Source organism: Dama dama, chromosome 6, assembly GCF_033118175.1.
Source record: "Dama dama isolate Ldn47 chromosome 6, ASM3311817v1, whole genome shotgun sequence".
In the NCBI taxonomy this organism is placed as follows: Eukaryota; Metazoa; Chordata; class Mammalia; order Artiodactyla; family Cervidae; genus Dama; species Dama dama.
Genome location: NC_083686.1, coordinates 1,948,765 through 1,959,859, shown reverse-complemented (window position 1 = coordinate 1,959,859; position 11,095 = coordinate 1,948,765). Strand labels below are relative to the sequence as shown.

Here is an 11,095-nt window from a genome sequence, read left to right as displayed (position 1 = left end):
TCGGGCAGGCAGGGCGCCGGACATTCCCGCCTACACGCCCCACCGTCCCCGCCGCGGCCGGAGTGCGGGCAAGCCGGCGCCCCCGCGCCGACTCCGCGTATTCGCAGCTGTATTTCGGGCGCAAGCCTCCGGCCGGGGCGGACGACACGAAGAGGGTCCGGTCAGGATGGACCCCGCCCTCCGGACGGGTCGTCCAAAACCCTGGGGTCCTCAGCAGACGGGTCGTCCTTCGGGCGCAGAATCTGGGAGCAAACCGTTTGAACTGGTTCCGCCAGGACGCCGGCCCGGACAGAGCCGGGCAGGCCCGGCCCGGCCCGGCCCGGCCCGGCCCAGCCCAGTGGCCGGAAAAGGCGGTGCGAGTATCCGCCCACTTCCGGATGGTTAAGCCACGCCCACTTCCGAGCAGGGGAACACGCCGGCTTCCGGGTGGGCGGGGCGGGGTCTGCGTGCCCGCCCTCCCGGCGGTCCTCTGCGCGTCTTTCAGTCCACCCGTCCATCCCCTGGTCTGTGCTGCGCGCGGCCGCCGCAGGTGCGGGGCGGGCAGGGGTAGTTCTCCGGCTCGCCAGGCTGCCCCTTGCTCCTGCCTGGGCCTGGGTTTCCCCGACCGCTCCGCCCGGGGCCGTGGGGCGGGGACCGGGAGGTGCCGGGACCACGATGCCCCGCCCGGCCCCCGCTCGGTCGGCCTCCCGAGCTGTCCGTTTCTTTGCGTAACTCCCCCCACAGTCTGCGTTTCCTGCTGCCCAGGGTCGGGGGGGCAGGGTGCACAGAGCGACAGCGGGTAACGGGGCAGGCAGACCCTTCAGGGGCTCTCTTGCGGTGAGTGGGTTGGGGGCACTTCGCGGGCGGAGGGCTCCTCTCCTCCCGAGGTGGGTGGGCGTCGGGGCCGGGTAGCCGGACGTGCCTTCGTGCACCGTGCCCTTGTGCAGACCCGCCACACGCTCAGCCGGGCCTGATCGGAGCCGCTCCCATCATGGGCTGCGGAGCCGGCGGGAGCTGCACGCCGCGCCCGCCCATCCGCCAGCAGCCGGCACCAGAAACCCGCGTGGTCGCTGTGGTCTTCCTCGGCCTCCTGCTGGACCTCCTGGCCTTCACCCTGCTGCTGCCCCTACTGCCTGGGCTGCTGGAGAGCCATGGCCGTGCCCACGTGAGCCCCTCCCCGCCAGCCCCGCTGCCCCTGCACCCAGCCATGGCTGCTCCTGGCTCCTAGACCCTCAGAGACGCCCCAGCCCGCCACGCCTTCTTGTCCTCCAGGACCCCCTCTACGGCTCCTGGCAACGCGGGGTGGACTGGTTTGCAGCAGCCATAGGGATGCCAGCAGAGAAGAGGTACAACAGCGTCCTGTTCGGAGGTATGGTCCCGAGCTGGGCTGGGGGCCCTCTCCCTCCCCACTCCCTGGTTCTCACCTTTTCGCTCTGGGGCGTGGTCCACCCCATCTCCCCGTGGAGTGGCCACTTCCCCTTGGGGCCCCCCGGGCCGCGTGGCGACCGTGAGCTCCGTCTCTTCCAGGTCTGATCGGTTCCGTGTTCTCGCTCCTGCAGTTCCTCTCGGCACCGCTCACCGGGGCCGTGTCTGACTGCCTGGGGAGGCGCCCGGGGATGCTGCTGTCCCTGGTATGCATGTCCCCCGGCAGCCCTCTGGGAGGCAGCTGTGGGCCCGCCGTGGTCCCTCCGTGGCCCTCACTGCTCCCCGGGGGAGGTGTCTGGGGGGAGCGGGGCTCCTGGAGCTGAGCCAGGGTGCGGCGGAGCAGCTCCTGCCAGGGGGACACTGGGCACACGAGCGGCCTTTGGCTGCTCCAGAACAGGGCAGGGTCCCAGGGATACTGCGCCGGCCTGCCAGCCCCACTGTGGGCCCCTCCTGGCCTCAAGTGACGGCGCCTGCCCTTGGCCCCTGCCCTGGGGCAGGCAGGTGTGGCCACCTCCTACGCCGTGTGGGCTGCCTCGAAGAGCTTTGCGGCCTTCCTGGCCTCCAGGGTGATAGGCGGCATCAGCAAGGGGAATGTTAGCCTCTGCACCGCCATCGTTGCTGACCTGGGCTCACCGTCTGCCCGCAGCAAGGGCATGGTGAGTGTGCCCTGGGGCTTAGGGGTGGGGGTCTCTGGGGCTCAGGTCTCCCTGGTCGCTCAGGCACCCTCTTTTCCCCAGGCAGTCATCGGGGTGGCTTTTTCTTTGGGCTTCACCCTGGGCCCCACACTGGGCGCCTTCTTACCCTCGGAGACGGTGCCCTGGCTGGCCCTGCTCTTCGCTGTCTCGGACCTGCTGTTCATCTGGTGCTTCTTGCCAGAGACGCTGCCCCCGGAAAAGCGGGTAGGGTGGGAGCCAGACAGCCCCAGGTGCTGGGGAGGCTGGGCTGCATGGTCCCCAGACCCCCCGGCCTTGCTGGGGGCCCCGCAGGGTGCAGGGGCCAAGGGGGTTCCGGTCAAGCCCACCCCCGGGCCCGCTAGCAGACCCTCAGCGCCGTCCCGCGCAGGCGCCCTCCGTCACCCCGGGGTTCCGGGCGGCCGCGGACCTGCTCAGCCCTCTGGCCCTGCTCCGATTCTCCGCCGTGGCCCGCGGCCCGGACCCGCCCACTGGAGTCAGTAAGGAGCGGGCCCCGGGGGGTGGTGCTGGGGGGTCCCTCCGGCCGCTGTGGGGCTGCGTGCGGTCAGGGCCACAGCGCCTCGTCGTCGCCCCGCAGGGCTTGGCAGCCTGCGAGGCCTGGGCCTAGTCTACTGCCTCTACCTCTTCCTGTTCTCGGGCCTGGAGTTCACGCTCAGCTTCCTGGTGCACCAGCGCTTCCGGTTCAGCAGGTGAGACACCCGCACCCGGCGGCCCCGCCGCGGCACACGCCTCCCCGGGGCCCAGCCCAGGGTCCTGGGGCGGCGCCGCGGGGCCGCCACCCTGGCTGCCTGGCCGTGCGAGGGCAGCGCTGGCAGGACGGGTGCTGACGGCTCGCCCCTCGCAGGGTAGAGCAGGGGAAGATGTTTTTCTTCATCGGTCTCACCATGGCCACCATCCAGGGCGCCTACGCCCGGCGGATCCGCCCTGGCAGGGAGATCGCGGCTGTGAAGCGGGTACGGGGCTCCCCGGGGCTGGGGGGAGGCGCTGCCGGCGCTCTGCGGAGGCAGCGGGGGCTCTGAGACCGGCTGTGCCGCCCACAGGCCATCCTGCTGCTCGTCCCTGCCTCGCTCCTCGTCGGCTGGGGACACACACTGCCCCTGCTGGGCCTGGGGCTGCTGCTCTACTCCTGGGGTGAGTGGGCGGGGCGGGGCCTGCGGGCCGGGGCTCCCCACCCCCGCCGGCCTCTCCTCCGGGCTGACCGGCTTCTCCCCGGTGTCCCCCTAGCCGCAGCCGTCGTGGTCCCTTGCCTGTCCTCCGTGGTCGCCGGCTATGGTGAGAGGCCCTGCCCTGGCACGAGACCAGCCCCTGGGAGGCGGTCTGCGGGCCCCTGACGGCTGTCCTCTCTTACCCACAGGCTCGCCCCGGCAGAAGGGCACGGTCATGGGCACGCTGCGGAGTCTGGGCGCCCTGGCCAGGGCCGTGGGCCCCGTGGTGGCCGCCTCAGGTGAGGCCGCAATACGGCCCTCGGGGCATGCTGGAGGCCCGGCCCGGCCGCTGGGGGGGTTGCTGGCCGAGCGGGAGGGTGCAGGTGGGCCCGGGGCACCGTCGCCTCCCCCGTTGTCTCCACAGCTTACTGGCTGGCCGGCGCCCACGTCTGCTACACCGTGTGTGCTGCGCTCTTCCTGCTCCCGTTCTCCGTCCTGCGGACCCTGAGCCCCCCGGCGCGGACACTCAAGGCCGAGTAGCTGGGCCGCCGCCTGCGGTGGTGTGAGGGCCGGGGGGGCTGCGCGAGAAGGGGGGGCCTGGGCCAGGACAACTCCCCCCTGACCGCCTGACCCCTCCAGCCCCCTCACCCCGCCTCCGGGGCCTGGGGCTTGCAGCTCCAGGGTGCGACACACTTCGGCATGGACCTGCCCGTCGTACTCAGACTCTAAAACCTTCTAGACTTTCTGCCTTGTCTTCTGTTCTCAGTGACGCAGAGCCTCAGCCCGGGCTCAGAATGACAAAATAAAGCAGCTGCCACATACCAAGTGCCTTCCTGCAGCGCCCAGCCGTCCCCCCCGCCCCCGGGACACCCCCAGGCCCCAGGGGCAGCAGCTGGCTTGACAGCTGCTCCAGCCGCACTGACCACAGGCTGCAGGCTCTGCCCGGTTCCCGTCTGCGCTGTGGTGGGGGGCCGCCTGACGCCGGCCCCTCGCCCAGGCCCTGCCCCAGCGCCGCCTTCTGGGGAAGAACAGGCAGGCACCGGGAGCACGGTGCTTCTCAGAGCGTGCCCCACGGTCCAAAGCCACAAACTCTGCTGGGTCAAGGGATAAGTGCTCGCTTTGAAATCTTTGTTTGGAACGTTAAACTTCTGAAGTCCTATTTTAAAGGAACAAACAAAAGGAAGTAAGATGCAAGAATGCTTCCCAAGGTTAGACAAGGAAACTGCGTAAAGAGTTTTATTTGTGAGTAAAACATGTTACAATGAAGAGAGGCCGTAGGACCTGTCCTCCCAAGCCTGTGTCTGTATATGCAACTAAACTTCATGTTGAGATACAAAGAGTTAAAATAAACTACAAAATGAAATTAAAGTCATTGCATATGTGGGGTGAGAGGAGGGAGGAGGAGCCTGTGGTTAAGAGTGCAGGGCGAGGCTGGGGGGCTCCACCACCACCGGGACAAGACGACAGGGAAGCTGGCGGGAAGCTCGAAGCGGAGGTCAGCGCCATGCAGCCGGCCTCGGGCCCCACCCCCCCAGGGGCCTGTCGCAACAGGCTGGCCCTGAGCTCCTGGGACAGCCCACTGTCAAGGAGACCCCGGCCACCCCAAGTTCCAGCCAAGCAGCCCCACGCTCTGCTCCAGGGATGCGGTGCTGGAGGGCGGGAGGGGCCTTGTGGTGCCTGCAGGACGTCAGTGGACCTCTGGGGCCAACTCCTGCCCCGAGCTGCCCTTTAACCAAGGGAAGGAGCGCCCCAGGCCAAGCTGGGCGCAGGCCCGCCTCAGTGCCGGGCCCTCCCCAGGACAGACAGCAGCAGAGCGCAGCCCATGCATGCTGCCGGTGCTGCGGGAGCTGCAGGTCTGCTGGGGAGGTCCACAGGGCCGCCCCCCGGGGAAGCATCCCTACGACCGGTCAGGAGGCCCCAGGGGGAAGCGTGGCCCCGGGTCTGGTTCTGGCCGAGGGGACTGGAGACCAGCACCAGCTGCGCCACAAGCTACTGGGGCGCCGGCTCAGCCCTGACCCTCTCCAAGGCCATCCCAGGGCCTGGGCTGTCGGGGCGCTTTCACAGGACCGAGGCTGTGTATCTGAACAAAGATCACTGACCAGGCAACACCAGCAGGAAGCTACGGGTCTGATTCAGTCACCTGAGACCTGGGGGTGAAGGAGAGCCTAGCAGAGATGGGGCGCGGGTTACTCCACGAGAGGAGGAGAGCAGGAGTGGGGAAGGCCAGAGCGGGCAGGTCTGCCCCCATCCAGCTAGGACCCTGACTCAGCTCCCGGGGGACAGTGTCCTCAAGGAGCTAAAGAGGGGCCCCAGTGCTGACCCCTGCAGGGCAGGGCTGGCTCAGAGATGGACGCGGAGCCCACGTCTCCCCCAGAACCTGAGGCCGCGGGCCAGGCCGCTGCACGCACACGAGGTTAGCACCGGTCTACGTGGGGGCTGGTCACACCGGGAGGGATGCGCTAGCTACACAGGGACGGGCCTCTGCATTCCATTACACAGGGAGGCGGGACACGCGACGCGACCAGGACAGTCTGGCCGCACCGGTATGTGCAGGAAGGGCCTTCAGGAGTCGCTCCTCTTCTTGCTCTTCTTCAGGAAGGAAGGAGTGCGGAATTTCTTCTTCTTTTTGGACGGGGACTTGCCCGGAGACCCATCACTGCCAGGGTCCTCGGCCACTGGGGAGGCGGCCTCCTCAGCTGCCTGGGCTGGGGCTGGCTCAGGGCTGGCCGCCAGGGGGGACCTGGTGGGGGACCCAGGGGGGCTTGGAGGGCCCCCGGCTTCACCCAGCCCCTCCTCTTCCTTCTCCAACGTCGGGAAGCCGAGCGCTTCTGAAGGCTCATCGGGGGACAGGTCGGGCAGAGTCGGCTTGAAGGTGGCGGCGTCACTGTCATCTCCGGAGGGCGGCTCCTGCGGCAGGTCTGGTGGGTGGGGCAGGAGAGACGCATTACAGAGTGACCACCCAGGTCTCCCGGCCTCCCAAGGGCCCTGCACAGACGCTGCCCTGAAGTGACTCTAAAGCAGAGTGAGGAGCTCTCAGCAAGGTCTACTCTACTCCAAGGCTGGACGCAGCTCACAGTGTAAGACGTGGGCTCGGTCTCAGGATGGATTTTAGCTCCTCCCCACGGACAGCGGGCTGACAAAACCAGACTCAGTCCCGGGGCTGGGTCCCCAGTCATGGACAAAGTGGTGAAGGCCCGTGGAAACACTCTCAGGCAAGACTGCAACATTCTGCCTTAAACACTTGAAACATTAGAGAAGGAGCATTAGTAGTCCTGAACTTACGCCTAAATCTGTATCCATGACACCTCGTCTCCCCTCAAGGAGAACACTAAACCGTGGCAGTTCATGGAGAGCCACGAGTGAACTCCCAGACCCGCATCAGCACCACCGCCAAAGGCCACTGTAGGCCGGAGAATTCAAAACGAGATGAACTCCAGGAAAAAAGGACAAAAGGGGAAAAAAGAGATGAACTCTAAGGTAAAAGACAGGCAAAAAATTCAAGCCATTTTAAGAAGCTGAACATGGAAAAGTGAAAGTGTTAGTCGCTCAGTTGTGGCCGACTCAGCGACCCCGTGGACTGTAGCCCCCCAGGCCCCTCCGCCGATGGGCTTCTCCAGGCGAGAACACTGGAGTGGGCTGCCATTTCCTCCTGCAGGGGTCTTCCTGACCCAGGGATCAAACCCAGGTCTCTACACCTCAGGCAGAGTCTTTACCAACTGAGCCACCAGGGAAGCCCCTCAACATGGAAACATAAGCATAAGCCAAGGGGCACTGGTTTTAAAGAAACAGTCTGAGGCCTGGTTTCTACACTGACCCCAGGGGAAGCCAGTTTTGAGGATTTTTTAAACACAGTCTACAAAGTTACAAGCCACTGGGAGGTTAGGCAACACTGGCAATCTAGCCAAACCTCAGGAGGTGACAGGAAGCCAGAGGAGCAGGAGGAGTGGGGGCAGGGGCAGCTCCGGGAGGCTGGCATGCCCCCCTCCGCCAGCCCCTCACCCCGGGCCTTAGGAAAGCGAAATGGCTTGGCTTAGCTGCGCATGAGGCACTGAGGATTCACTCTTCGAAGCATGCCGAGGCTGCCTGTGGCTGCTCGGGGGAACTTTTACCGTTGGACCAAATGTCACATTAAACAAATAGCAATGAATGTCGCTCTCCCACCCCCTCAGATTTAAGCTTAAGCACCCAGCTTAAGCAAAGATCAAAATACATGCGACCCCCATGCAAAATCCCGGCCTGAGTCCAGTCTAGACTCGGGTCTGGTCTGAGAGCAGAGCTCTCCACAGAGCAGCAGCAGTCTCCAAGGTGACAGGACAACGTGGCCTCCGGGGCTTCTGAGGCCCGAGTGGTCTGCGCAGCCTCTCCTGGGACGGCGGGCCTCCAGGACCGGCTGCCCGCCACGCAGCTCAGGCGGCCCGGCCCCTCCAGGAGGGTCACTGCCCACAGCACAAGGACTGGGAATGGGGGGGGGGGGCAGGGCGGGAAGAGGCTCCATTTTTATTTTGAATCAACAGAAAACAAAACTTAATAAGCAACAAAGAGGCAAAGCACAGGGAATTCGGATGAACAGCAGGGGGCCAGGCAGCAGGCGGTACTTACTATGGTAACAGGTACTCTTTAGCACATCCACCTCCTGCTTGTCAGGCAGCCACAGGAAGAGAAAAGCACAGGTAGAGAGTCTACGCATCAGTCACAGCCACTGGGTCACAGACAGAGGGCAGGGGGCACCACGGACACGACCCAGCACACACGGAGGCCACGGGCCCCAGACACAGGCAGGCGGTCCCGGAGACCACCTGGTCCGGCACTCGCCATGGACTCTGCGTAAGGCCAGAGGGTGCAATCCTGGGGCCTGGACATGACAGAGGACGCTTCTGGGGCGACCCAAGCACAGGAGGGTGGAGGAAATGTGCAAGCAGTGGGCAACACTGACGTCACGGACACAGGCAGGCTCCTTCCCCGGCCACGCGCACCGCACTAACGCAGAGCCGACAGGACACAGAGGCGCGGGCGCGTGAGCCAGCGACACACTGGCCCCATGCAAACGCGCGCTGGCCGTTAGTGTCAGCTCAGCTCCTGCCACACTCGGCCGCTCTTCTTCCACCAAGTCAGGACACTTGCCCCCTCCCAGCGCGGCCGCCCGGGCGATGAGCACCCTCCCCCGAGGGGCGGGCCTGCGGCTCACCTTCCTCCAGCTTGACCGGGGAGCTGGGAGGTGTGTGTGGCTCCGGAGGGCTCTTCTCTTGCTCTTCTCTCGGTTCGTCCAGATTCTCTGCAGATGCATAAAACGCGGGGGGAGCGTGTGAAGAGCTGTGAACCTAGGGCCTCCCCGCCACCCTCCTCCAAGGCAGCCGGGCCGGCCTGCCCTGCCGTGGAGCCGCCTCCGGGAGGGCACAGGCCGGAGCCCGGAAGTGAAGCGCCCACAGCCAGTGTCCTCTGCTTTCCCCAGTTGCCGTCTCAAAGAGCATGAAGGAAGCCCACAAGGACTGGGGTGTGGCTCTGCATCTCAGGACGCCACAGCTGCCCCTGTGCTGTGCTGAACAGGGACCCCTGGCCGGCCCCCCAGTGAGGAGCCCCTCCCCACGTCCTCAGCATCCCAGTGCTGAGAAGGGCCGAGGGTCCCAAGCACCCACGCCCTACCTGCCACTTCAAGGGACACTCCATGAGCACAATCTTGGTTTTAATCTTTTATTTAGAGCATTTAAACCTGGCAGTTGTAGGGACTTCCCTGGTGGTCCAGTGGCTAAGACTTCACACTCTCAATGCAGGGGGCCCAGGTCTGATCCCTGGTCAGGGAATAACTAGATCCCACATGCCCAACGAAGACTGGTGAAAAAGTCAAAGTGTGAAGTCGCTCAGTCGTGTCCAACTCTGTGACCCCATGGACCGTAGCTTGCCAGGTTATTCTGTCCATGGAATTCTCCAGGCAAGAATACTGGAGTGGGTTGCCAGGCCCTTTCTCCAGAGGATGTTCCAACCCAAGGATCAAGCCCAGGTCTCCCATGCTGCAGGCAGACTCTGAGCCACCAGAGAAGCCCCACTAAGACTGACACAGTGAAATACAATAGATATTAAATAAATACAATAGATAAACACATAAAATAGACATTAAAAAAAAATAAACTTGGCACCTGTAATGCATATTTTTTTTCCTAAAGTAAAATGCGCTAAGAACCAGAGAAAAAAATGACAGGAACTAGGATCCAGAAAATTCCAAGTCTACCTCTCATTTAGGGAAAAGTGTATACCACTGTTACCCTAGTTCCTAGAGTCTCCTGTCTCATTTACACTTTTTATGTTAATAGCTTAGGGCCAGTAAGTGCCGTATTTTGAAAAAATTAACCTCCCTAGGCTTCCTAAGCCTACAGCTCCCTTCCTGAAGCCAGGTGTCTATGCACAGAGGCCGGCACATCTCCTGCCTGGGGGCACAAATTCCTTCCACCAGGAAGAGAGGCCAGAGGCTTTCTTCCCTGTGCCTGAAGTGCTGACCTCGGACACAGCCTGAGTCTCACCTGCAGCGCACACCACCACCTCCCGCCACGCCAAGAGCTGGCACCAGTGCTGGGCAGGGGTTTCCTGGCAGGGCCCCTGGCTGCCACTCCCAGGTGACAGCTCTGTGAGCACACAGCATGCTCACGGCTGATCCCACACACATCCACCCACTCACTCCCTCTACTATCCCTCCTGACCGAGCCTTGACGTGCAGAGGAAACTCTCATGTCTTGTGGTTAAACTAAAAAAAAAAAAAAAAAATCCGGGTTTTTCTTAGACACTGGGAGAGGCCAGAGGGCAGACATGTGTCTCTGGGCACAGGAGCTGGGATTAGGCTACAGGTCCGGGAGCTCAGGCCCGCAGGCGCGCGCTCCCACTAAGGCAGTAATCAGGGCCGTGGCTCACACAGGGTTTCCTGCAGGGCTGCCTGCACCGCCCAGGAAGCAGTCACAATCAGCTCTGTGACCCAAAGATCAGGCTGCCCCTGAATCCACGTGTACCATGTCTTAACTTGAACGTACACAGAACAGAAAGTGACGGGCAGTGAGGATTTACCACACTGAAAGACAATTCAACAGCAGCCTTTTTTCACAACTCAAATTTCAATAGCAGCCACATAATGCATTACGTAGCTGACCTAAAACAAGACTAAAAAGAAAAATTAAACTGGGGGAAATCAGAGAAAGTGTTTGAAGCAGAAATGGCTCCCAGGATGGTCCCCCAGCGACCCTGGCGGGTGACTGCGGGACCTCCATCCCAAGAGGGAGAAGTGTGCACACTAAGGCCAGGAACAGCGGCATGAGCCTCCTGAGGGGACGTGCTGCCCCAGGGTCTGCACGGTAACCAACCCGGGTACTCTGGGAGAGCGGTTCAGACCCCCAAGCCTTTGCGTCAGATGCAGTGGGAGGCCAGCTTCTCTCCTGACCATCAAAACACCTGAATCCGCTTTTAAAAACCTGAAGCGTGAAACAAACTGCTCCAAGAGGTTCTGGCTCTCAGAGCCGTTTACTTTCCTCTGTTGCAAAATAGTCCCAACATGTTTTACAAAACCACGTCCTCCTAGCCTCCGCGAGCTGCCAACAGGAAGACAGCCCCAGCCTGAGCCCCCTCTCCACAGGGTCTGGAAAGGGGTCACATGAGGCCCTGGGCCTATGACCACGCCTGGCCAGGGAGCCCTCGGGGCTTACGGAGAAAACCCCATGCGGTGACTGCGGCTGAGATGAAAGTGGAGAAACTGGGTGCAGGGGTGTGGGTCAGACCCAGGTGGGCCTCTGCCACACACGGCCTTGTTCTAGGGAACAGGCTTCTCTGCTCTGACTGGTGAGAAAAGGCCCAGCACTCAGGGTTACTGTGAGCTAAATG

At 63.3% G+C, this 11,095-nt stretch overlaps 2 protein-coding genes across 16 annotated transcripts in view; one reads left to right on the top strand and one right to left on the bottom strand.

The window, feature by feature from the left end:
• The first annotated feature begins 407 nt into the window (after positions 1–407).
• Positions 408–4,609, top strand: MFSD10 (major facilitator superfamily domain containing 10). 4 transcript variants are annotated; one of them, XM_061145408.1, is made up of 14 exons: positions 543–816; positions 927–1,144; positions 1,252–1,348; positions 1,507–1,610; positions 1,902–2,060; positions 2,142–2,303; positions 2,467–2,575; positions 2,674–2,785; positions 2,941–3,049; positions 3,137–3,227; positions 3,321–3,368; positions 3,451–3,540; positions 3,666–3,757; positions 4,008–4,609. In XM_061145408.1, exons 2-14 carry the CDS (start codon positions 971–973, stop codon positions 4,008–4,010), a joined length of 1,350 nt encoding a protein of 449 aa, XP_061001391.1. In that variant the 5' UTR covers positions 543–816; positions 927–970; the 3' UTR covers positions 4,011–4,609. The 4 variants fall into 4 exon arrangements, with proteins under 4 accessions (XP_061001390.1, XP_061001391.1, XP_061001392.1 ...); XM_061145407.1 differs by lacking the exon at positions 543–816 and adding an exon at positions 408–529 and having other exon boundaries at positions 3,666–4,609; XM_061145406.1 differs by having other exon boundaries at positions 544–816; positions 3,666–4,609.
• Positions 4,451–11,095, bottom strand: part of ADD1 (adducin 1) — an 88,754-nt gene continuing 82,109 nt past the window's right edge. For 7 of the 12 annotated variants that reach the window (XM_061145387.1, XM_061145386.1, XM_061145391.1 and 4 more), the window contains 2 exons: positions 8,427–8,513; positions 4,451–6,159 (listed from right to left, as the gene is read on the bottom strand). In XM_061145387.1, the coding sequence (XP_061001370.1) occupies positions 5,804–6,159; positions 8,427–8,513 (443 nt within the window). In that variant the 3' untranslated portion in view covers positions 4,451–5,803. Of the gene's footprint in view, positions 6,160–7,839; positions 7,875–8,426; positions 8,514–11,095 lie in introns of those variants that run through there. The other 5 variants (XM_061145394.1, XM_061145397.1, XM_061145396.1 and 2 more) reach the window with 2 other exon arrangements.